The sequence below is a fragment of the Heteronotia binoei genome, chromosome 5 (assembly GCF_032191835.1).
Source record: "Heteronotia binoei isolate CCM8104 ecotype False Entrance Well chromosome 5, APGP_CSIRO_Hbin_v1, whole genome shotgun sequence".
In the NCBI taxonomy this organism is placed as follows: domain Eukaryota; kingdom Metazoa; phylum Chordata; class Lepidosauria; order Squamata; family Gekkonidae; genus Heteronotia; species Heteronotia binoei.
In genome coordinates this window covers 168,670,658-168,697,145 of record NC_083227.1, presented here as the reverse complement: position 1 = coordinate 168,697,145, position 26,488 = coordinate 168,670,658, and the positions used below count along the sequence as shown (strand labels likewise).

General features: G+C 46.8%; 1 protein-coding gene across 3 annotated transcripts in view; it reads left to right on the top strand.

The window, feature by feature from the left end:
• PRKACA (protein kinase cAMP-activated catalytic subunit alpha) overlaps positions 1-26,488 on the top strand; it is a 135,594-nt gene that overhangs the window by 19,019 nt on the left and 90,087 nt on the right. Inside the window, exon 1 of one of the 3 annotated variants that reach the window (XM_060240690.1) lies at positions 16,210-16,357. The exons of the other annotated variants lie outside the window; for them this stretch is intronic. Within the exon in view, the coding sequence (XP_060096673.1) occupies positions 16,225-16,357 (133 nt within the window). The 5' untranslated portion in view covers positions 16,210-16,224. Of the gene's footprint in view, positions 1-16,209; positions 16,358-26,488 lie in introns of those variants that run through there. 3 annotated transcript variants of the gene reach the window in all.

Genomic DNA, 26,488 nt, shown 5'->3' with positions numbered 1-26,488 from the left:
TTTTGCATTATTTTCAGAATCTTTGTATAGGAGCCAGTTTATGGAATAGAGGAAAACTCCACCTCTCTCTCTTTTGTTTGCATGTGTTAGGCTGAAGAACAGCAGTTCCTGTGAGTAAAGCCCCAGTGAGATCACAAAAATGTGAGCTTGCAAACACTGCATTTTGGCTGCTTTTTGTGTGTTTACACTTTCATTTACTAGAATTGCAGCTATTGGGGGGTGAGGAAATGATGACTATTCAGGTGAACTGCATTGCTGTATTTTTATGCATTTATTTTGGAAATGGGAAAGTCTGATTCCCCCCCCCCCCCCAAAGTCTCTTGGCTCTACTCTAAATTCCCCAGATATTTTCTGAATTAGACTTGGCAACCCTATGTATGACTAATCATTTGTGTGTCCTTAAATTGCAGGCTGACATCTAGGAATCTGAAGCTTTCCCAACCTACCTAGTCTTATTGGGAGTCCAAAATGAAATGGGAATCCTGTGTAGGGATGGATGCAAACTGCATGGTTCAAGGCTGAACCATGAACCAAGTCACAAACCAATATGCTGGTTCAGAAATTGAACCGGTTCATATTGGTTTGTGAGCCTTTTAAAGTTTAAATCCCTGATTTTCGTTCCCTGTGAAAGCAGCACGGAGCCGAAAGCAGGAATTTAAATGGCTCTGGCTCTTTCCTTCCTTTCCCAGGGGATCAGGAGGGGGAGGAGCCTCAGCCAGAGAGAGGCTTGGCTCAGTAGCTCTGCTGTGCCTGGCAAAGCAAGCTCTCCTTCCCTGCCCTTCCTCCTCAAGGGAGGAGCCTCAGCCAATGGAGAAAATACAAGTTTTGCTCTGTAGCTCCTGTGCTATTGAGCAAGCCTAGCAAAGCAAAATGTGATGCAGAAGGAAGCAAGAGAGAGGGAGAAGGAAGCAGATGACAGCCAGTTGCTCGGAGACCTGATAGAAGCCCTCCAGGGGCCTGATTTGGCCCCCAGGCCATATGTTTGACACCCCTCATTTAAACCCTTCAGTTCTGTTCCCCCCCTCCAAAGCTCAATTAATTACATGGACCACAGTGTAAGTATCTTATCCCAAGAAACAAAATGCACATATAATCAATTCTAACTATATTGTTAGGAAGTATTCAATCCTTTAGTAATATCATGAAACATCATGCAATTAGACACAACATACATGAGTTGTTATACAGTGTTGCTTTCTTTGGATTAACCCCCTCCCCCCCTTGAAGCAACAGTGAGCAGATTGGGAGCAGATTGGGAGTGAGCAGATTGGGAGAGTTTAAATGGCTGGGAGCCATTTAACCCTTACAGCTGAGCAACACACCCTGCCACTCAGCTGTTAAGTTTAAATGGCTCCCAGCCATTCAGCCCTCTAGTTTTTTAGGGATCAGCTCTCCTAGAGGTGGTGGGGGAGAGAATGAATGCCTTCATTTGGGTGGGTGGGAAGACAGCAAGGCTGGGGCGCACTCACCCAGAGACCTTTATTGGTACCTTTCCAGGTTGGTGGGAAACGCCTGGAGATTCTGTGGTGGAGTTTGAGGACGGCATATTAGTTAGGGCTTCAGAGCAGGGTCTGCCAGACACAGGTTCTTGCTGTGGAAGCTGACTGGGTATTTCAGACCAGTCACAGACTTCCAGCCTAACTTGCCTTACAGGGTTGTTGTTCAGATCAAAGGGGAGAAAGACTGTCCTTTTCCTATGTAGACTTCAGGGTGGGGGAAGGCAATGGAAACCTGAAGTCAGAAGGGGCAGATAAACGGAAGGAGATAGGGTTGCCAACTGCAGGTTAGGAAATTCCTGGAGATTTAGGGAGTGGAGCCTGGAGAAGGTGGGGTTTGAGGAGGGATAGGAACTCAGACAGGTATAATGCCATTTCCTCCTGGGGAACCACTGGAGATCACTCAGATTTACAACTGCTTTCTAGGTGGCAGAGATCAACTCCCCTTGAGGTGGGAGGGGGAGTCAATGCCTTCACTTGGGTGGGCAAGAAGAGAGCAAGAGTGGCGGGCACTCACCCGGAGCCTCCTTCTAGAGCCCGTTGTGTTTTTCTTCACAACGGGCCTAACTCCTAGCAAGATAAATAAAATATAAATTAATCAATTCCAGAATAAAACTACTAAAATATAATCATTGATGGTGTTTAGTATATCTCTTTCCCTCCGTAAATGATGACGCATGGGTCAGGTGTGATGGGGGGGGGGGGGTTGCATTGCTGACTCAACCATAGGCCTGGCAAAATATAACTGCTTTGCATGCCCTGCAGAACTGTATAATGTCCTGCAGGGCGCAGAAGTCACCAGACAGAGAGTTCCACCAGGCAGTAGCCAAGGACAAGAAGGCCCTGGCTCTGATCAGAGACAGCTGGACATCTTTTGGGCCAGGAACCACAAGTAAATTCTGATCTTCTGAGCAGGGGAGAGGCAGTCCTGCAGGTGTGATTTCCCGAGACCATTTATGGCCTTAAAAGTAAGAACCAGACCCTTGAAGTGGATCCAGTACTCAATCTGGAGCCAGTGCAGCTGGCATAACACTGGCTGGATATGTGGTTGGGGTACCTGTAAGTACATGCACCGCTGCATGCTGGACCAATTTTAATTTCCAGGTCAGCTTCTAGGGCAGCCCCACACTGAGTGAGTAACAGTAATCCATCCTCAAGGTGACCATTTTGTGGGTCACTGTTGCTAGGTCTTGGCAAAAGAGGAAGGGGGCCCCCTGCCTGACTTGGAGTAGTTGGAGAAATGCCAGCCTGGCAATATTTGTCACCTGGGCCTCCATAGATAAGGAAGCATCCAGAAGCACACCAAACTCTTGATGGTTGATGCTGGTATCAACGGTATGTTGGGACTTTCACTCCATCAGATCATTCCAACCCAGCTGCAGTCTCAACCACCCCTGCACGACTTCCAGTCCCTCAGCGAGATTGGTTGGGGTGGAATCTGGCTGGCCATCCATCAACAGATACTGTAAAGGACAAAGAACGGTGTAATAGTAATTCCAGGCCTTTGACAATTCCTCCCCTCTGAATTTCAGGGGTTAATCTTTATCTTTGTACGATGAAGTTGACAGCTGCATTAAATTAGGCCAAGGCAGCCGAATTGGCAGGGTGGAAGCTGGGTGCCGAAGCCCGTGGAGTGGGAACAGAATTAGGAAGAGGAGATAACGTTTTACTTGCAGTTGGCACCAGGAAGATACCAGCAATTTGTTTTACTTTGTTGTTGAAAACAACCCTCCTCAGATGGCAGAGCGAGGAATCTGCTAACGGCTTGGAATTGTTACAAGTGGTAACTATTGGGGAAGTTACTTAGACTGAATATCCTTGTTGTGCCCTTATGCTTTCTTTCCCCTCTATTCTTTTGGTCCTGGAAATTGATTCAATGAAAACAAACTGTGCATCCTTTGACTCAGGAGTTCCCTTCCTGGTGCCGTAATTACACCTGTAGCTGGGTGGGAGAACCCTATCTGGGAGTGGGAGTCTCCTTTACATGGTGGCAGTGGTGGGATATTTCTGCACAAAAGGTGGGAGTTTGGACCTAAAGCTGAGGGTGCAAGAAGCTGTTGAAATTTTTTTTTTAGCATGGCTGAATGCCAGAATCAAGAGTTACCATTTTTTGGAATATATGTCCTTGCAGACTCTGGATGTTGGTGGCAAGCGAGACTGTGTCTAGCTGATTTTGATTGGGAACCTAAACCCTTGTTAAGAGGGAAGTTGAGGTCTGAGATAGGAGATGGTTTAAAAGAGACTGCTGAACTTTCAAATAGAAAATTAGAATATACATCTGAACAGACCTTAAAGAATTATTGGCCTCATAGAAGGGGTGTAGAATCTGATGCTGTTTGCGTGGAGCAAAGGTTTAATTGCAGTGGAAGAGGATGTCAGCTATATGACTTTGCTGAACATTATGCTGGGCTTCAGGACCAGAGGAGTATGTTTGCAGCTGAGCCAGCGCAAGAACGGAGGGGCCATTCGTTAATTACTGGGTGCCCAAGCTGAGTGCCCAAGCCCATGGAGTGGGAACAGAATTAGAAAGAGGAGATAACGTTTTATTTGCAGTTGGCACCAGGAAGATACCTGCAATTTGTTTTACTTTGTTGTTGAAAACAACCCTCCTCAGAAGCCAGAGCGAGGAATCTGCTAATGGCTTGGAATTGCCACCAATGCTGGGGAAAGCCCAATTAGCCATTTCCTCCACTATAATTGCTGTGGGAAAAGTGGCTCTGGCCAGACGGGGGTTTGAGGGAGAGGCCCCAAAACTGCAGGGCAGCTTCAGGGAACTCCCCCGCATGCAACCCCCCTGGCCCAAAAAGACTGCACCCATCTGTGGGCACCCCAAAAGGGACACTGTTCCCAATAGTGAGGAAAAAAACAATTAGAACCACTTCCCCCACTGTAAATATTGTGGGAAAAGTGGCTCTGGGGAGCAGGGGGTTTTCGAGAAGAGCCCCCCAAACTGCTGTGCAGCTTCAGGGCACTGTCCCACACAAAACCTGCAAGGCCCCCAAAAAAATTGGACCAGGGGGTCCAATTCCTAGGGTACCCAAAGCCAAACCTAACTTCACACCAGAGAATCCCTGTAGGAACCAAATGCACTACATCCATCTATCTACACTATGAACCCTGCTGGCCTGGAACCAATATGAACCCAGTTGCCAATGTCACTGCCACACAAAACACAATCTGCTCAGGGTCTGATCTGCAGACCTGGCTGCAGCAAACCCAGATGCCAGCTCTCCAGCCCTGCCCCAAACAACACAGGGAGAGCTGGCCAAGCACAACAAGCATGCTGGTTCTGGGTCTCTCACCCAGTTGCCAGCTTCCCTGCCACAGAACAAACAATCTACAGATGCCAGCTCTCCAGCCCTGCCCCAAACAACACAACTCTCAACAAGAGAAGCGGTGGACCACAGCTAGCTCTGCATCATTCTGTATCAGACACGAAGCAAGAAGCATTTAGACTTACCTTGAGTGCTGGATGGTTGGCTGGTCAAGGCTCTTTTGCGTTACCCAGCGTGCTCCACGAGAAGGCAAGCCAGAGTTGCACCCCAAATGAGGAAGATCTCTGGGTGGGCCTCAGATTGTGTGAGAGGAAGGGAACCATTCCTTCTCTCTCAGCTCAGCAGCAACACACCAGCTATCACTGTCCCATTAGAGGGACCTCGGCATTGGTATGGCTGCTGGCTGCCTGTCATCATCACTGGCACCTCCCTCTTTCTTCCTCCTGCCCCTGAAAAAAAACCTGGGTTATCCTGGCTGGGTGCTGTGGGGGCTGTTGGTTACAGCTGGGGGCTGCAGTGGCCCTTTCAGTGTTATTAGGCATGTGTGGGTGGGGACTGGGAAAATTTGGATCGTTTTGTAGTTTTTAAATAGGCATTCACTTTTGGTTTGGGGATGGATGAGGGGTGGGGGGGTGCACTGCCAATAAATTTGTGAGTTTTTGGGCTGTCTTTGGACTCTATGTTTAGTGGGAGAGCGTTTTACAACCACCTTCCAAGCGCAGACCAAGAGAGGATGGAGGCACAAGTAGGTGCTCACTTCATTCACTCTCAAAGTCTACGTTTGGGGAGTCGAACAGAGGCAAGTTGACCTTCAGGAAGACCAATTGCTCAACTGTCCAGGGTTGCAGGCGATTGCGATGCGAGCAGACAATGTCGCCCATATGTGAAAAGATGTGCTCGCTCTGCACGCTCGTCGGTGGGCATGAGAGGAACGCCTTGGCCATGGAGGAGAGGGCCGGCCAGACCCCCTCCTTCACGCCCCAGTAGTCCAAAGGAGACGTTTCCGGCGACTCGTTGGGCTCCAAAAGATAGTCCCTCCCCATCGCAGCACCCGTCTCCGCTCTCAGGGGCCTACCACTCCCAGAGGGCCAACGAGCATATTGGCACTCTTCTTGGCGTGAGTCTGGTGGGAAACACTGCCTAGCTGGGGAGGTTGGGGATGAACAGCAGTGGAAGTGGCAGATGAGCTGCTTCTACCCCCCCCCTCCTCCTCAGCTACCGGCACTGGGCCTGCCCTGACTCTGCAGTTCTTGACCTTCTGGGAGAGCTCGTCTTGCCAGCGATCGAGCTCGTTGGCCTGCTCGGTGATCGTGCCCTTAAGGCACGGATCTAACATGGTTGCCATCATGTAGACCTTTTTCTGGGTGAAAGTCTGAAAGCGGGCCTCAAACCCTTCCTGCAGCCTAACAACCAGGGCGCACACCGCTGGAAGAATGTCTGCACGGCCTTGAGCTGGCACTAGAAATGAGGCCAGGTCCTCACAGGCCATGTGGACCATGGGGACGACCAGTGCGATGATCGCTGTGTCAGATGAGAGCATTTCTGTGTGGGTCTTGAAGGGCCTAAGAACCTCCACAGTTTGAGAAATGACCACCCAATCCTCTTGGGTGAGACGGTTCTCATCCCAAAGACCCTTGTCTCAGAGACAAAGGCATCCAGGGCTGCTCTCTGCTCCACCATGCACTCCAGCATGGCACAGGTGGAGTTCCAGTGTGTGCTGACATCACTGATCAGGCAGTGCCCTGGCACGCCTGTCAGTGTCTGTTTCTCATGCAGCAGATATGAGTCCATATTGCTGCATGAGAAGTGACCCGTGATGTGACGACACTTCTGGAGCAGAAGTCGGTACTCATGGGTCGCGGCTAGATACCGACAATCCTGGCTTTTCGTCTGGCCCAATGCGTCCTTAACCATGAGGTGGAGAAGGTGGGCCACGCAAGGAAGGCGTTTTAGGCTCTGACGCTGGATAGCCGCCTTGATGTTGGAGCCACCATCAGTCACCACGAAGCCCGTGGCGACGTCCCTGCTGCCTACCCAGCCCTCTAACTGCTGTGAGAGGATGGCTCCGAGAGTGTCCGCCATGTGTGGCACGTCGACTGCTTCGGCGTGCAGCAAGGTCCAGCGATAGCCGGCCTTGCGGCCCTGACCCTGCTTGCCACTACTGCCACCCCCCACCCTGCAGCTCACTGGGTTGCCACCAATGCAGTCAGGAAGAGATACCCCTCGAACACATGTTGGGAGCTCCAGATATCTGAGGTGAAATGAACAGTCCCCCCAGCAACACGGCACAAATGCTCCTTCACCACAGATCTGGTCGCCCTGAAAACAGATGGCACAATGGTCCTGCTAATGGTGGTTCTAGCAGAAGCTTTGAACCAGGGCTCAGGTACTTGAGCAATCCTAGCATCCCAGGATTCTCGACCTCTGAAAATGGAAGCCCATGGGCGACTGACCTGGCAAGGTTCCAGGCAATCACCCTCTTGCCGTACCTGATTCCCCTCTTGGCACACACCTGCCACCCCCACCAAACATCTCAGGCAGAGATGGCTGGTGTCCCTGCCCTGTCACGGAACTTTCCTGGAGAGGTCTGGAGGTAGTTGAGATGGGACGGACCTCCTGGCTGGGTGGTGTTGGCAGCTTGGGCACCCCAGCACCAGCCTGCTTCTCCCCCTTAAGAAGTACCGCCTGGTGGTGCTTCCGCAGGTGATTCCACATCCCCCCCAGAGTCAGGTGGGCAAGGTCCTGCCCATGGCTGATCTGGGCCCTGCACAGCTGGCATTGTGCATAGCGTGGATCCTCCATAAGTCAGAAATGCTTCCAGACTTCGGAGGTATATGGATGCCCAAGCTGACCGCCAGCTTGGGTGTCCGGAGCCACCTCCTGTGAGGTGCTCGGGGCAGACACATTGTGTCTTGGGGTGGCAGGAGGGGCTGGCCGCTGGGGGGAAGTGCGCAGAGATGGAGGTACCTCATGTGTCTCCATTTCTTCCCTCTCCACACCATGCGGCCTCCCCTCCTGGCCATACCCTGAAGGACTGCTGGTGCCCGAAGGAACTGAAGAAGGGGGCTGGTCCTCCTCAACCAGCTTCTCCTCCAGCTTCTGCACGACACTCTGCACCCTCCTTGGGGTGATTGTTTTGGACAGAAAACTGTCCCCAACGCTCATCTCCAAGGAGGGCTGCTCTTGCTGCCGCTCCTCCGGCTGCTGAGGCCGAGCGACTGGAGGAGAGACTGCCCGAGCAGTAGACCCCTGATCAGTGCCAGCACCTAATGGCACCTCTGCTGGGGGCGCCCCAGCAGCAGCTTCGATGAAGGGCCCAAGGCGGGACTTCATCACACTCCGGCCACAGGTCGGAGTGCTGAAAGGCGGCTGTGTAGTGGCCCTATGCATAGGTGGTGGTTGGGAACCTGGGCCCTCCCCCTCCCCTCCACCCCTCTGGTCTTCTCCTTGGCCTTGCCTGCTGCCTGTCACTCATGTCACCCTTGGCCAGTCTCACACAACCTGAACTGAGAGTGGGGTTTTTTACAAACCTAACTCACTACACTGTACCCTGAACCAACAGGTGCCCTGACTTCTTTTTAAAAACCCTCCCACCAAAACGTGGGGGGTTTTTTGGTCCTTTACCTGTCCTTCTTTGGGTTGGGGTAGTAGTAGTCTGGTAAAATTTAGGAGACTAGGTGATCCTGCCTCTACCTGGCTACAGTTTTTAAAAGGCTACCTTGAGATGAAGGCAATCCTTGTTATATCCTCCTAGTTAAACTTCTCCCAACTAGATCCTGGGACAAACCGGATTTCCTTGCAAACTAGAAATCAGGTGTCCCCTGTAACTTGAGAGAAGCTGTGGTTTACCCTATGGAAATCTAAGGATGCACTGGCTTTCAGTGGCTGAAAGCAAGATGCACTGCAACCCTAGTCTCTTTAAAAGGGAGCCTGATGTGGCCTAGTAGTCATGCTGCCTTTTATGAGAAACCGAAAATCTTTTTAAATTGTCCCTATCTGGCCTAGTTGAATTTTGAAAGAAGATAAAGCCCTAACCTGTTTAATTTTTTAAAAAAATTAAAAAAAAACACAATCCCTAAAACACCCTTATTAGTGGGGAAGCCTATCTAGTGGCCCTAACCAATCTGAAAGCACCCTCAGACTCCAAAAATAACTCTATAAAAACATGAAAGTGACCCATCCCACACAGTCCGCACACCAACCCCCACACCAACCAGAGGTAATTCAAAAAAACCAAAACATGACAGAAAGAAACTTAACTTTTAAACCACCACCACCCCACCCCCGAACCAGGAAAAAGGACAACAGGACAGGATGCGAAACCAACAACAAAAGATCCAAACAAATCACTGAGAAAAGGCCAAGAAACGCAACTGTTAAAAAACTGATGTTTTAACAATAAAAAACCTCAGGCCAAATCAGTCAAGAACACTCCCCCCCCCCCCAAACCAGAACCAGGAAAAGGGACAACAAGACAAGATGCAAAACCAACAACAACAGATCCAAACAGATCACTGAGAAAAGGCTAAGAAACTCAACTGTTGAAAAACTGATGTTTTAACAATGAAACTTAAGCCAAACAGTCCCCCCCAAGAACCAGAAGAGAAAAGGAACAACAGCAGCACAACACAGCAGCAACAAATCAAACACAGAATCCTTTTAAAACAGTAAAAAACTTTACCAACCCCTCCTCCCCAAAAACCTTCACCCTTACCCCAAGAAATCCAAGCCACCCAAATCTGGAAAAGTAAAAGGACTGCACTTTTAAAAGTCCTCTCACTAAAGTAAGATATGGGCAAATTGGCAACCCCACCACCCAGGCCCCCACCCCCAACAGAACCTCCTAACCCCAAATAAGCTACCCACCCACCCAAATCTGGATAAGTAAAGGGACTCTGAGTCTTAAAAAGTCCTTTTACTTTTATCCTAACTAAAAAACAAGAACCGCAAGATTGTCTTACCTTAGATGTCTTCTCTTCTCCAGGCAGGTCAGGCAAGGCTGAGAGAGAGCAGCAGCAGCTGAGGCCAGCACAATCTTTCTCTCACACCAACACAGCAGCAATGGAATGGAGTCCAGCCAGGCAGACTCCTTAAAAAGGTTCTCTGGCCCTACACAGAGCAGTTTCAAAAAATACCACTGCTCTGTGATTGGCCAGAGAACAGTGTTTACTTGGATACCCAAGTAAACAAAAGAACAACAATGTTGCTGATGGCTGGGGGATTAGCCCAGCCATCAACTACACAACAGCCCTGCAAAGCATGCATTTGCAATGCATTTTGCAAATGTATACTTTGGATTGGATGCTGGGGCTCCTCTCCCCCTCCCTCCCTGATCCCAGGGAGGCTATAGGAGAGATGGGAAAAGGCTTCCAAAGGCGGGAAAGGAGGCAAGCAGCTCCCCTGAGGCTGCAGAAGCTCCTTTCCCGCCTTTTCTATGGACTTCCATAAACTTCCAAATATTGATTCGGAAGTATACGACGCCGTATACTTCCGAATCAGGGAGTATTCAGAGGCTTATTCGGTTCAGCTGAACTGAATGCACACCCCTAGTGGGGAGCAGAACTGGACAGTAGAAATGGCTTGGAGCCATTTAAACCTAATAGCTGAATGGTGGGAAGCTCCTGCAGCTCAGCTGCTGTTTGTGAAGAGCAGAAAGCAAGTGTTTAAAAAGCCCGGTTCTCCCTCTGAGGCAGAGGCCATCTTATGGGTGATTCCCAAATCACTTATAATAATAATAACAACAACAACAACATTATTATTATTATTATTATTATTATTATTATTATTAACTTTTTATTTCTATCCCGCCCTCCCCGCCGGGGCAGGCTCAGGGCGGCTTACAACATAAAATACATTATATATCATTTTACTTATAAAATCATAGTTAAAACAATTTACAATTATTAAAAATTAACAATAGCAATATCAACATGGTACTAAGCGTTAGGTCTTCAGCAGAATTCAGTAATTAAAAGCATTTTCAATGGCACTTCCCGGTTTGTCATTGGTTGAAGGCTATTTTGAAGAGGTGGGTCTTACAGGCCCTACGGAATTGATCTAAGCATCGTAGGGCCCGCACCTCCTCCAGGAGTTGATTCCGCAGCAGTGGAGCAGCAATAGAGAAGGCCCGGTCTCGGGTGGCCTTCAATCTGGTCTCCCTTGGCCCAGGGATATTCAGCTGGTTTTTCCCAGCTGACCTCAGCGCTCCCTGTGGCTCATATGGGGAAAGACGGTCCCTCAGGTAGGCAGGTCCTCGGCCACTTGTAGGAGGGAGGACTAACTTCAGATTTCCTCTTCCTGTTGGGACTCACCCCAAGGCAGTTCTTTTCCTGCCTCAGTAGGGAGAGCACCTAGTTATAGGCTGTGCCTATTACCTCAGTAGTTTACAAATTCTTATCTCTATTCAATTATCCCTCTTTACTGCTCTATTCCTGCTTTTCCCTTAACTAGCCTTCTGGTACCTGTCTTCCTCTCCTCTCTCTTCATTCCTTTCCTTCAGTCGGGTGCAGGCTTCGGCTCCCTGGCCACTATTTTTTGGCACTCTTTTTTCCTCATGGAGGAGGATTAAGGCGGCTAGGAAACATGCCATGAAGAGAAGAGAATGACGGATTCCTATCGGAGGGGGAGAGTCAGAACCTCACCTTCAGACCAGCAAACTCAAAGGGAGCCGGCAAGATCCAGCAGAGGCTTGTGCAGGACTCCCCATCGGAGCCACCATTTCATGGCGTGCAAGGAAAGCGTGCTAAAAACAGTCGCTCCATCACTGAGATGAGGCTGATGGACCATGAAGGAGTCCAAGTTACCCATCAACTTGTTGGAGCTGAGAGCTGTAGGTTGGGCCTTGCGTCACTTTCAACGTCAGGTCAGGAATTGCTATGTTTGAGTCAGAACACACAACATTTCAGCCAAGGTCTACATCGCCAAGGAGGTTCCAGGCCAAACAACCTACGCAGAGAAGCTTGTCAGCTTCTGTCATGGGCTCAAATTCACCTTCAGTCTATCCAGGCTGAACGTGTCAGGGGAGTCCTCAACATCGAGGTGGACTGGCTCAGTCGTCAACAAATTCGGCAGGGTAATTGATCAACGACAGGGTTTTTCAGCTGATAGTGGATTGATTCCATCTACCCCTAGTTGACCTATTCACTTCTCTGTACAATCACAAACTTCCCCACTTCTTCACTCGAATTTACCATCCTCGAGCGGAGGATACGGATGCCCTGACAGCCCCGTGGCCACGAGGATGTCTCTTCGCCTTCTCGCCGACTCCACTCCTACCTAGTCTACTCAGGAAAATCCGAGACCTGGAAGCAGAGGTAATTTTAGTAGTGCTGCACTGGCTTCGCCGCCCATGGTTCGCAGAACTGCAGAAGGTGTCAACACAACACAACAATGATTCTACCCATTTCAGCGGATCTCTTGCAACAGGGTCCATTCTTCCATCTGCGTCCAGAGTGGCTCAACTTGAATATGTGACAATTGAAAGGTCGAAATTGCTTTGGTCAGGATACTCTCCTCAGCTAGTCAATACCATTCTTGCCTCAAGGAGACCTTCCACAGTGAGAATTTACAACACAATCTGGAAAGCCTTCGTCCGCTGGTGTAGGAGAAAACAAGTGGATCCTCTTCGTCCAGAGATTAGGCCCATCTTACAGTTCCTCCAGGATGGTTTCGATTCAGGCCTTAAGGCAGCAACACTAAGGCGTCAGGTGGCAGCCCTTTCTTCGGTCCTTTCCCGAGATTGCCATTCCGGTTTGCCATCTCATCCTCACATTTCCCATTTTATCAGAGGAGCGGCCCTATCACTTCCCCCTCCGATCCATCATTTTCCAACATGGGGGCTGAACACTGTTCTCACGGCCCTGACCAAACATCCGTTTGAATCCATTCAGTCTATTTCCATGGCCTTCCTTCTCATGAAAACAGTTTTTCTAGTTGCAGTAACTTCGGCGAGATGAGTTTCGGAATTGGGGGCCTTGTTAGTACAGAAGCAATTTTGTATCTTTCAAAAAGAGGTTGTCTTGAGGACCGATCCGACCTTTTGCCCTAAGGTCAACGCGGCCTTCCACAGATCCCAGGAGATCAATTTGCCCTCGTTTTGTCCAAAGCCCGTTCATCCTAAGGAGAGAATCTGGCACACCCTAGATGTATGACGGGCCTTGAAATGCTATGTTCAGAGGACACAGATCATTCGTAGAACAGAATCCTTGTTCGTCAACCTTTTGCCCCCTCATATGGGTAAAAGAATGTTAAATGCAGCTATCAGCAAGGTTCTCAAGCAATGCATCACAGAAGCTTACAAAGTTCAAAAGATTCCGGTTTCTTCTGGCCTGATGGCACATTCAATGCACGGGGCCGCCACCAATGCGGCTTTCATGCACAGAGCTTCAGTTGAAGAAGTCTGTAAAGCGGTTACGTGGTCATCAATTTCCACGTTCATTAGGCATTACAAAATCAATGTGTATGATTCAGCGGATGCGGCTTTTGGTCGTAAGGTGCTTCAACACATTTTGGAGGAAGATGAAGATAGACACCCTCCCACAATCTAGGGACGCTTCTCTTATATGTCCCACAAGATGGTTTCTGCCTCAGAGGGAGAACGACCATAGGATATTTACTGTGAGGGTCTCCTCTGAGGTCAAGAGGCCATCTTATCCCGCCCAGTCGTCATCATCATTTTCTCCAAAATGCGTGGTACAAAAAAAAAAAATCAAACAAGCGAACAAACAAACACAGAAGGATTCTTACCTTTTCTCTGTGTATCTTATTCTTTGTCCAGTTGGAACTATTGCTATTCTTCCCTTCCTGTTTTTTCATGTTGAAAGTTTTTCATGCTCTTATAACTTGTTTTAGTTATGGTTCTACTGCTTTTAGGAATACCGAACTAACTTGGGTGAGTCCCAACAGGAAGAGGAAGTTTGAAGTTAGTCCTGCCTCCCTACAAGTGGGTTGTGAATCACCCACAAGATGGCCTCTTGACCTCAGAGGAGAAGGACCCCTCACGGTAAGTATCCAGTGTTCGTTTTCTGCTCTTCATGAATCGCCTTGAACTGCATCAACATGGAAGTTCATGGTGGTTCCAGTGTCTGTGAACATGGGTTCACGAACTGGCCAAAGTTCATCACAAACTGAGTTTGTGAGCTGGTTCATACCATTCCTAGTCCTGTGGCACTTTAAAGATAATTGATTCTAATATTTATGGATCAGATGCATTGAAGTATATATCTAGGACAATGCGTTTATATTGACAACAGAAAGGCTCATGTGGGGGGGGGGGTAATGTTACAAAGAGAAGCTGGTTTAAAACACCATATAGTACAAATAGCAATTTATTTTTTAGGTTGTCACTAGTCTCCTGTTTAATTTTGCTGTTAACATGATTGCACGTCTGGAATTATCTTATTGGGTCAGTTGTTGGTCCACCCAGTTAGCTTTATTTTGCAACAGTCACATCTAATTTTAGTAGAGGAGGCGACTGTGTTCTTGTTTTGTGGTTTGAATGAAGCTTTTTTATTGGTCTGGGATTGAGAAAATGGGATACTCCTGAATGCATTTGGAAGTGCTGCAAAACAAATGATGCCTCTTTGATCTCTAGTTAATAGAGTTTACAAGGCTTTCATCCTAAAGTTGGTTCATTTCTCCTGCTAAACCACATTGTGTCCATCCTCTGTGGTCAAATGGTGTACAGTTTCCTCATGGGTTACTGTGATGGCTGTTAGCAAAGACAGAAAAATGGGAGCCTGTAACTTTAAGCGCTTTGCAGAAACCTGGCATCATGCCCAGGCTCTTCTCTTCTTCCCACTTCAAGGCTATTCCTTTGGGACTTTTGTTGAAACAAAACTGCAAGCTGCCCTGCCTCCAAGCTGGCTGCCCTTGTCCAGAAGGGCAGTCTTGTCCTGTAGACGCCTACACTTTTCGCTGCACAACTAATTTGGAATGCAAAGACAATGTTTGAAGGAATTGGGGTAGCAGCCTGACTCTGGATCTGCCGACATTTGGAAATGGTGATATGGATACCAAACCCAGCAGTCCTCCGAGTAGGTGGGAAGGAGACTCCGATTTTAGCTTCCAGTTTTGGACTCAGATTTTCCTGTGGATACATTTGTTTGGCCGGCTGGTCAGTTATATCTTGTGTTCTTCCGGGGGGACGCTAAAGCAGTAACAGTTTCTCGTACCTATTGCTACCGTGACATCTGATTCCTCTCCTGGACGTACATTTTTTTTTTTTTTGTGAGCAGCCTTGCAATTTCCTTCCCCTCCATTCTTCTCTGTTACCTGTGCCTGCTTCCAAGAACCCCTCATTACCCCAAGGTTAAGGACAAAGAAGTGCACTTTGCAAGCGGGAGACTGGTCTCTCTCCAGAAACTCTCCTGAAAGATGTTGAACTATTTGGTAATGTGAAAATCTCTTTCTTCCATTCAGAGGATGTGTGCTGTTGAGGGCTGCTCAGAAAAAAGCTTCTGCAAGTCATCATGGTGACTGGATTTGTGCAAATGAATGTTTTGCATTTGAACGCTCTTTGGAAATTTTCCTTTCTTGGTGCTCTCTTGTCTCTAGCTCATGGTTTGTCCGAGGGATAAGAACTTGAATGAGCATCTGGCTTGCACTTGTCTCTTTTGGACTACACCCATACTTCTTCTGTCTGCATCCCAGTGGTTTGCCCTGAGGTGCTGTATTGTCACCAGTCCTCTCCTGCCACTTTCTACTAAAGAACCCACCCATACTGACAGGTAGGAGGACATTTTTACCAGGCAAGAGATCCTGATTTGTCCAGTGTTGAGCACTGAAGGGGAAAAAAGAGTTTTGGAGAACCTGTGACCTGTTTTAAGCCTCATTGCATGGCCCTGGCTACTGTTGATCTGGCTGGCCTCTCTCCTTTGGAATTAATTCAGTTGTCCTGCTGTTTACCCTCTGACCAGCTGTGTGAGTGACCAGGCTCCCTACACTTGTGTCTGGACAGAGAAAAAGAATATGCAGTGGACTATCTGGGAGCATTCCTGGATATAATGGGGGTTGGAGAGCCCTTGTAAGTGCATGGATAGCTGCCCTGCAGAGCTGCATACCAGCTGCTGAAATGACATGAACACTTTGGTCCAGGGAGGTGGGTTTATTGAGAATCCTCTCCCAGTTAGAATCAGTCAGCTCAAGCCAAATACCTGTCTCAATCAGCTGGAGGGGAATGTAAAGTGCTGTGCTGTAGCTGGGACTGTCTGCTCTCCAGTTGCTGCCTTTGACTCTCTTCCTGTTGCAGGACAGGAAAAGTGGTGTGCCTGCCTCTACCTGCTAACAAATAGCAGTGAGTTTGTGAGCTCCTAGATACTGGCCAAGCTGCCTGGCTCTATTTGCTGTGAGACCAGAACTGGGGCATAGAAAGAACTGATTATAAAATAAAAGAAACATGCACCATTGATCTGAGGTGACCTGTTAAAACTCCAGCAAGAACAAAGGGGTGTAAGATGTCAGCACTACAGAAACTGGAGAGTTTGGCAGGACGGCTCTTCTACTGGGGTCCTCGGAGTGATGCAGGGACATCAGACTGCAGGGAGGTGGTGTATGATTCGGAGTATACTATTGCCTGGAATGAGCAGAGTGAGTTGACAACCATGCAATGTTTCTAGGGCTGTGGGAATTGAGGTGCATCTTCCTGTAAGTGGGGGTTGTTGGAGGCTCTGCCCCCTATGTGAACAAGTAAAAGAGTGACTGCTGCTCTTTGGCTTCTAATCACATACATATATTTGTGGTTAAGTAGGGAGTAGGACACCAAAGCAGAGCTTTGAGCTTTTGCTAACAAAGATAGCAGAGTAACAAACGGGGGATGCCATAGTTTGAACAGCAATTTTAGACGTTCAGACATTGAGTGTTGTCCACCCAGTACCAGCTGCTAAGCTAAGACTTTGAAGCACAGGTTGCCCCTGTCTAGTGGCACTGCTGCTTTTTGAATTGCAGCTCTTATTCTGTTTCTAGTCTAGCGGGAACATCTTCAGCTGAGCCAGCTGAACTTACTCTTCTTCACCATCGCCTTTACAAGCCTTAACTCTACACGTGTCTGTTGTATAGAAGAAGAAACATGTAGGAATGCCATGAATCCAGTCATTCAATTCCTTGAGCAGAACAGGACATCCGTTTGTGGAAAAGGAGACAGCGATTGTCCCTAAACTCCCTCCACCCACATGCCCTGTGTTGTTCATGAGGGTCTTCTGACTCCCTGGAACAAAAGTTCAGAGGGTCTCGGTGGGTTGCAGCAGGAAGGGGAAGGAGTGAAGTCTCACTCGTTGATGTCCATAGATGGGTGAATATACTCCAGTTTACCAGAGACAAGAAGAAGTGCAGGTCCCAAACTGTGTATCACACAAAATGGTAATTCTAGAAACCATTTTAGAGTAGGAAATGCTGCTTCTGGTGGGGGTGACCACCAGGAACAGAGAAGTGGTTAGGAAGGAGCGCTGATTTGTTTCTCCACCTCTGGTTTCCTTACTCCACATTCTGTTGCCTCCCACCAAGGCGTCACTCTTTCAGGATTTCAAGTACAAGTTTGTAAGGCAAACATATTTGAAACCCTGTAGTAGGAATGGGATTTGGAACAGGCAAGCAGTGTGGGAAGAGTTTCATAGCCCCTCCCCGGCTGCTTCTCTGCTCTCTGTCACCCGCATGGAAAGCAGCTTTTCCTCTTCCAAAATTGCTGCTGGGCTACAGTTACATGCATCTAGACATAACTTGTAGCTTTGGCCACAGAAGTGGAAGAAGCCACTGGTTTTGATTATTTTGATCACTTGAAATAATAAGAATATAACCTTCCTAAGTTTATTTCCTCATGTGGGGCTGGATTGTAGCTTTCTGGTAATTGTTGGCAGGTGAACTATGAAGACAAAAGACAACTTTTCATCTGGCCTCTCCTTCTGTGACATGCATGTGCTTTATCCTGTCGCTGTTTCTGACATGGCATCTCTGCCCTAGGCTGGCAGAGCAAGGTGAGTGTGAGGCATGGGCTGCTCATTGTTTGCTCTTTCCTGCCACTATCAGCCGACTCTGTGGCTTACACCTTGACGTAGTTGTTTAATGTGGCATGAGGTCACAGTCTATTTCTATGATTGTCTGTATCACGATTCCCATAGTAATCTACCTTGGGGTGATGGGAGTGTGAATGTTCCTGGCTCTTGAAATATGTTTAAACAGAGCTGTCACAATAATGTTTTGGCATAGGCTTGTGTTCTAAAATAGAAACTTGTAGAACATCTGATGCCAGATTCTTCTTTGGCTCCTCTAATCTATTGGCATTGGCACCTCCTCAGAGTTGCTTCTGTCTCTCCCAAGGAGGCCTGTGCTTAAGGCCAGCCATGGTGCTTTCTGGAAAGGGGATGGTGTTTACTATTCAGTATCTGGGAGCCAAGATTTCTTTATCCTCTTCCAAGCTCTTTCAGTAGGTCTTACGATGAGCAGAGGAGGTGATTTCTCTGTGTCTGATTCTTAAATCAATTTTTGCCTTTTGTTTTTTACCTTAAAAAAATGAGTGACATTTTTCTAGATTGGGGTTCTCCAACATGGCGCCCACCAAGTGTTTTAGAAAGTGGATGGGGCCAGGTAGAGCTCTTTCTAACAAGACTTCTGATTGTCCACTGGAGATCTTATTGGCTGTACAGATATAAGATAATGTTTTGGCAGCAATCGCTATCATAGTGTTGGTTTTATTCTCTTCTCTTTCCCAGTGTCATTTTGTGAAATTATCTATCTTCCTCTTTGCACTTGGACTTCTTCTATGTGTGGCTCTACCTCCTATGGAAGCCATTTTGTGGTTGGCTCTGCCTACTGTAGCAGCAATTCAGTGGTTGCACCCATTGCCCTGTGTCAGAATTTCAGAGGTGCTTATTAGGGTTGCCAGGTCTGACTCAAGAAACAGGTGGAGACATATGAACATCTGAAGCTGCCCTATACTGAATCAGACCCTTGGTCCATCAAGTCAGTATTGTCTATTCAGACTGGCAGCGGCTCTCCAGGGTCTCAGACTTTGTGGGTGGAGCCAGGAGCAAAGCTGTGACAAGCATGATTGAAATCCGAAGGGCATTCTGGCCATCACATTTAAAGGAACTACACACCTATTAAATGCCTTCCCTCCATTTGGAAATAATGAAGGATAGGGGCACCTTCTTTTGGGGCTCATAGAATTGGACCCCACGGCCCAATCTTTTTGGAACTTGGGGGATGTTTTGAGGAGAGGCTCCAGATGCTATGATGAAAATTAGGTGTCTCTACCTAATAGAGTGTAACAGAGTGCCCAGCAAACATTTCCCTCCCCCCACTTTCTGATTACCCTGGTGGGCCTCCAAACTGGGGGATCCCTTGCCCCCAACTGGGGATTGGCAACCCTAGCACAGGCTCAAAAAGATTGGGGACCCCATCCTACATAATTGATGCAGAGCTTAATATTTTAGGATAACTTAGTGTACATAATGGACAGTCATCTCAGATTTCTGCATAGTTTCCACTGACACTAATCCAGTATATAACTCAGCAGTTATGATTCATTTTTTTCTGACTCTATTAGTTTGTTGGCGACTGAATTTTACGTCTGTTAAACCCCCATGTAATATGCATGTTAGTGGAACCATGGCAACTCTGGTTAGCACTGCGGGAGTATGGGTTGCGTTAGTTTCTTAGAGTTCTCTCATCTGGTGAAGGATCCTGAGATCTCCCCTCCTCCACAACCACTGATGGAATTAGCTTGTGCACTTTGCCTCCTCTAAACCTAGGCACTGGTGTGTCTACCTTTTATTAAGTTTCAATATTGACTTGACAATCCTGGGAGCCTCAGTAACAATAAGTATATGAAATAGTAAGGAGTCCAGTAGCACCTTTAAAACTAATAAATTTCATTGTAGCATAAGCTTTTGGGAAACACAGCTCTCTTTGTCAGCCCCCTGGCCCCCACCCATAGGGAAACAGGGAATGGCACGTGTGAATCTGTCAGTGGATTTTTAGACCATAAGAATCTGCTTACTTGGGACCAAGCTGACCACTATTGCCCCAAATATAACTGACTTCCTAAAGCTGATTTCTTCTGCAAGTTAGTATTACCAGTGCAGTCTGTCTGTGGGTCATCTATCTGCCAGAACCTCCCCTGATCTGACACAGAAAAGGTGCCACAACAATGACAACAACAACAACAAAATTTTATTTGTATCCCACCCTCCCCGCCGGAGCAGGCTCAGGGCGGCGACCAGGAACTTGACAGACCAGGAACTTGGTTGGTAATCTGGGGCATATAAGGCTCTCTGTATCTAAGGAAATGTGCATGCACACGAACACCTACACCTTGTATGAAACTTCTTTGGTCTTAAAGGTGCTACTGGACTCAAATGTTGTTCTGCTGCTTTTGACCAAGATGGCTACCCACCTGAATTTAGGGCTCATGTTATCTCAATTACTAGTTCTCTGCCATGGGGTTCTGGGAGAAGTCATCCCTCAAACCAGTGGTCAGATGGGTATTTGAAACCTATGCATTTGTCGCGTGTTGCAGCTAAGTAGAAAGTTTTGTGGGGAATTACTTTGGGATATGTGTACTCAAATTGCAATGCAGATTTTGTTTTAAAGTAGAAGTATGTACAAGTGGTCCTGAGACTATTTATTGTTTCCTCTGGGCCTCAATAGATTCCAGGATTCAGCCTAGATCAACCTGCTTTTGCCCTTCTAAAACATTGTTCTGTATTAGTGTGTCTTAGTTTTTATATTCATACAGAACTGCTGTGCTTGACAAGTACCGTTTTCGCACACAGCTTACCTCGCAGTCACAATCCTGTTCCCTCTGCAGTGTCCGGTTGGATTTCCCACCATCTGCGCCGGAGTTACAGGAAGTGCCGCAGCTTCTGTGTAGCAAACGTAAACTGGGTTTTAGCGGTTTACGTTTGCTACGCAAAAGCCGCGGCACTTCCTGTAACTCCGGCGCAGATGGTGCGAAATCTGACCCTACGCTGCGGACTCGGAGCGAACAGGATTGTGACTGCGAGATTAGCTATGTGCGAAAACGGTAAAGGTTAGAAGCCTCCCCAAAATGTAGTTATTTATGGGGGAGCGGGGGTGGAAATAGCTCAATACAATATTGGAAACTTTATGCTTGAAAAAAAATACCTTGGGAGGGTAGTGGCTGTAGGCATTTATAGGGATGCCAGCTTCCAGGTGGGACCTAAGGATCCCCAAGAATTACAGCTCTTCTCCAGGCTACAGAAATCAGTTCCCTTGTAGAAAACGGAATGTGGACTGCACGGCACTGTCCCCCACTGAGGGCCCTGTCCTCCCCAAATCTCCAGGAGTTTCCCAATCTGGATCTGGCAACCCGACCCCCACTGGTGGCCGGGGGAGGGGGGACCCAGCAACTCTAATAGCAAGTGAAAACTAGACTTGTGTTCCTTCACGCTGGTGTGGATATGTGGTAGTTCTTTATGCTGTGTAGGTAGTAGGGGCTTCTGAACTCAGATGACACCCCTGTGTTTACTGTCCATCAGTAAAGCAAACAACATAACAATGGTCCTTTAAAACATTCTCTCCCCCTACCCCCTCTCACCATGTGGACTTGGTGCGGCTGCAGATCGTGTTATTGCCAAAATGTGTGCCTTTTGTGTTGTAAAAAAAAAAAAATCTGATTGGTGCACTCTCCATTGTCTGGAGTAAGAAGGATTTGGAGTGAGATTTCTAAGGATTTTGTAGAGAACCTGCCAAGTCCTGTCTCATTCTATACTTAGTTCACCACCTCTTTTCCTTGGACCCTTCCGTCAACCAACTGCTACCGAGGCAGGGACTAATCAATAGCAAAGACAAGAGGGGCTATTTAGCTCCTGCTTGACTGCTAATTTTGGTTCTTGGCCTGGATCAGCTTTCTATTGAACACAGCAGTGTCAGGACATGGCTATTTGATCTATCCCCAGGGGAATTGATTAGGGCCACTGTGTCCTGAGCCTTTGGAAAAGTTAGTTTGCCCTTCACCTTCTACAGCACCACTGCTGCTGTAGCATTATGCCTGAAGGTTTAAACATCAAAATGCAGTCACTGAACACGCAGGCTGGAAACCAAAAGGTAGGAGAGAGGTAGGCCTGTAATGGAACAGGAATGAAGAATATTAAATCACCCAGAAGTTGAGATGAAGGCTTCAGGATTCAAGAGATGTGTTTGCCCAGTCTGTATTTTTCTATTACATTTAATCCTGCCCTCCTTCCGAGGAGCTCAGAAAGGCATATGTATTTCTCCCATCCCCACTTTAACCTCACAGCAACCCTGTGAGATACAGAGAAGACCATCTGTCTCAGTGTTATCTGGTGAGCTTCACAATTGAGTGGGAGTTTGAAGTCTGGTCTTTCTAGTCCAGCACCCTAATCACTATACTTGGGTGGCATGTGTTTAATTCATCTGAGTGTACCACCTGTAGATTAATAATTGCTAGACAATTCTGAATTGAAGGTGTTGTGCAAAACTTGCTCTGGCTCCTTCTTGGTTTGATATTTTGTCTTTTTTGTTTTTGAGGCGCCTTGTGCCATATTGCTCTGGAAGCTAGACTGTCTTTCTCCTGTTGTAGAAGAAAGTTAAAAAGGGCAATGCAGTGTGCAATACAGATATTCCTGTAGTAAAAAATTTTACACAAACCCCTGACAGTCATCCTCAGCGGAATCTATGAAAGTATACCACCTCAAATAAATGCATTTTAAAGAAAAAAATTTCAAAATAATAACACCTTTAGAACCCCAAAGGGCCAAAATGCTCTCGATGCAATACAGTTGTAAAACAAATTCAAAACTATTATGCTTTGCAGCTTAGCAAATTATGGCCTCAATGTACTTGGTCAGTCTCCTATTATTACTCTAATACATTAATTTTGATGCCACTCTGCAGGGCATGATCAATACACAGGCACAGTTCTAGGACCACACGTTGTTAATCCTAGAAATAACCCTTAAAAAACCGGCAGAAACAAAATTTTTAAAAGCTAGCATTTTCTGCTTTCCTTTTCTTCATCCATTTTAATAACTGCAGGCAAATGCTGGCCTCCTTTTAATGAAAATATGGGCTGTATCAACAGAAGTATAGTGTCCAGATCACGTGAAGTGATCTGCTTTACTCTGCTCTGGTAAGACCTCATCTGGAGTATTGTGTTCAGTTTTGGGCACCACATTTTAAAAGGATCTAGACAAGCCGGAACGGATCCAGAGAAGGGCGACAAAGATGGTGTGGGGTCTGGAGAACAACTGCTATGAAGAAAGGTTGAAGGACCTGGTCATGTTTAGCCTGGAGAGGAGGCGGCTGGGAGGTGATATCACCATCTTCAAGTACTTGAAGGGCTGTCACATAGAGGATGGTGTGGAATTGTTTTCTGTGGCCCCAGAAGGTAGGACCAGAACCAGTGGGTTGAAATTAAATCAAAAGAGTTTCCGGCTCAACATTAGGAAGAACTTCCTGACCGTTAGAGCGGTTCCTCAGTGGAACAGGCTTCCTTGGAAGGTGGTGGGCTCTCCTTCCTTGGAGTTTTTTAAACAGAGGCTAGATGGCCATCTGACAGCAATGAAGATCCTGTGAATTTAGGGGGAGGTGTTTGTGAGTTTCCTGCATTGTGCAAGGGGTTGGACTAGATGGCCCTGGAGGTCCCTTCCAACTCTATGATTCTATGAAGCATTGATGGATTTTATCAAGAGAGTCATTCCATAGCTTCAGGGCTATCGGAACAACCTTGCTCATTCCAAGCACAGTTCTAATCTGTCTAGAAAATGGCATTTAGAACAGGATTTTCCCTAAAGATTTCATAGCAAGGCCTGTATGTTCTAGTAACAGTGCCTTTTAAATCAGTGGACAGTATAGGAATGCTCTCAACTGGGCATGTATCCTTTGCCAGTTCTGGTGGGAGATAAGTGTACCTGACTGGTCTCTATAGCATGCTGGCAGACATCTGTTGAATTTGTCTGTTGGTGGTGAAATTCTGGGTTCTATACACTGGTGCTTTGGTTTCTCCTTAGAGTTCATTACTACTTTTTTCGGGCATGGAAATGCCTTATGCTCTTGTTTGATGACTTTGCACTGGGAGATGACTCTCTGTTTTGCTGGAGGATTTTTCCTGTCAGTATAAGCTAAAATGCAGTAGGTGGAGTTACCAAATAAAAAAAAAATGTGCAATTGTTTGCTGCTTGGTGACCATTCTCGAAGTTTGTCTGAACTTTACTTCCTAATTGCAAGAAGGAATCTCCCAAATTTCCCCACAAACTACCATTTCCTGCATATAGGGTGTAAAAGTCTTTGATCCTTATTAGTTTTTTGGGGGATGGTATAAAGGTATATTTTAGTTAGGTAGACGAGATGGCAAAAATAGCACGGGATCAATAACCTTTGTTTATCAGGGTCGGTTTTCCCAAGAGCACCTTAGTAAATGATGAGAGTTTTTACTAAATTAAAAATATATTCATCTGGGGGAAAACTCGAGCATACAAGATAAAAACATGCATTCAACGCAAGCAGTTCAGAACGAAGAAAAATATATACAAAAAGATAGGGATGTTTGCATTAGCAGGAGATACCGTCGAGGGGTAATACTTTACCTGTTCCTGGAGAGGAGCAGAGGTTCAGCAGCGAAGATGGAGGAGGGGAGGAGAAGCGTGAATTGACCAGCGTCACCTGCAATAATGGGCCCAATGATCAGGAATGGGGATGGCTCTTCCAGCAAGGTAGGGGTCTGGAAAGAGTCACACCTGAATGGCAGAAGGGTCTGCCTTAAATAGCCAACTTCATAATCTGAGGCAGGAACCTGTGATTGGGCTCCCTGGCAGATTAAAGATTCCTAGGATGTTTGACAAAAGGCACTTAGAGAGTGATAATAGCTTCTCTGAGTGGACCAGTATCATCATGCCCCTGCATAAATCGATGGTGCGGTCTCATTTGGAGTACTGTGTGCAGTTCTGGTCACCGCACCTCCAAAAGGATATTATAGCATTGGAAAAAGTGCAGAAAAGGGCAACTAGAAGGATTAAAGGTTTGGAACACTTTCCCTATGAGGAAAGATTAAAACGCTTGGGGCTCTTTAGTTTGGAGAAACGTCGACTGCGGGGTGACATGATAGAGGTTTACAAGATTATGCATGGGATGGAGAAAGTAGAGAAAGAAGTACTTTTCTCCCCTTCTCACAATACAAGAACTCGTGGACATTCAATGAAATTGCTGAGCAGTCAGGTTAAAACGGATAAAAGGAGGTACTTCATCACCCAAAGGGTGATTAACATGTGGAATTCACTGCCACAGAAGGTGGTGGCAGCTACAAGCATAGCCAGCTTTAAGAGGGGATTGGATAAAAATATGGAGCAGAGGTCCATCAGTGGCTGTTAGCCACAGTATATATATATGTGTGTGTGTGTGTGTGTGTATGTGTGTATATGTATGTGTGCATATGTGTGTGTATATACACACACACATATTGGCCACTGTGTGACACAGAGTGTTGGACTGGATGGGCCATTGGTCTGATCCAACATGGCTTCTCTTATGTTCTTATATGCTAAGATAAAGAAAACTATGTTAGGCAATTTAGAGTCTAATTTTTGCTGTTATGGCACCTCTTGGGGAAACATAGGAAAAACAAAGGAATTGGGAAGAGAGGAGATGGGTGACAGGAACTGGCTGATGGTGAAAGATTGGTCCAACGATCTCCTGAATAGGTGGCAGGAAATGATTTTCTGAATAGGAGGCGGGAAGAGTCTTTTGTTCATCTGCGACCACTACAGACACTGTTTTGTTTAGGCTGGGTATCTTGCATTTATATAACTAAAACTTATGCAAGACGTGGGACATGGTGTAAGGACAGCTTCTTCATGGCTGCCACAGGAAAATATGTTGTCCTTTTTGAAAACCTCCAGGAACCTTCCCCTTTGTTTGAAGCTGTTTGTGTCTCCATGAAGACAGGGTTGCAGTTGGTTGTCCGCAGTGACTATGCAGCCAAGGAGGTGAAGCATGATCTGGAGTCTTTGGGTTCTGTGTGTCAAGCATGCGGTTTCAATGACGAGTCAGGTTTGATACAAAACTACGTTTATTGATAGACCGATACTTTCAGTGTAACAGATTCTTGAGAGTGATGGTAAAGATACATTGATACAATACTTTTAAGGCATACTTTAAAAGGATTCCAAAAGGTGGGGGCGAGGGATGTGCTCTCACACATAAACTATCATAAATGTCTACATTTTCATGGCGTTATCAGGACTCCGTCCTTGCTTTCCCCAGATGTGCCACACTCCCTAACAGGAATGTATGGGAAGGTGCTGATTACTCTTTCTCAAGTTAGTTTTGTTTCTCTCTACTTCTACTTTGCAAGCAATAAAGTAAGAAGGGGGAGGGGGAACAGACCTTGGTCCTCCATGATATTTCACAGGCCAGCTTTTTTTAAAAAAAAATTTTTATGGAGGACCCTAAAACAATCAATTACCAATGGAATTCTACCATGCTTGACACTGTGAGCAAAAGCTACCAGCCGTGTAATAATTCAAGCAGGGGGCTCTGAACCTGACTTGGCTCAGCATGACAACTGTCCATAAGGGCCAGCTGTCCATAACTGGCATGGCATGTGTGCCAATCTGTATACAATTCATTAGAGTCCATTGTAAACATGGGGGTTTATTGAAAATGATAGTCCTGTGGCAACGTTACAGACTGAGCACATCTGTCTATACTAGGGTGGCATAGCAAATGAATAATGGCACCTCTTTTTAA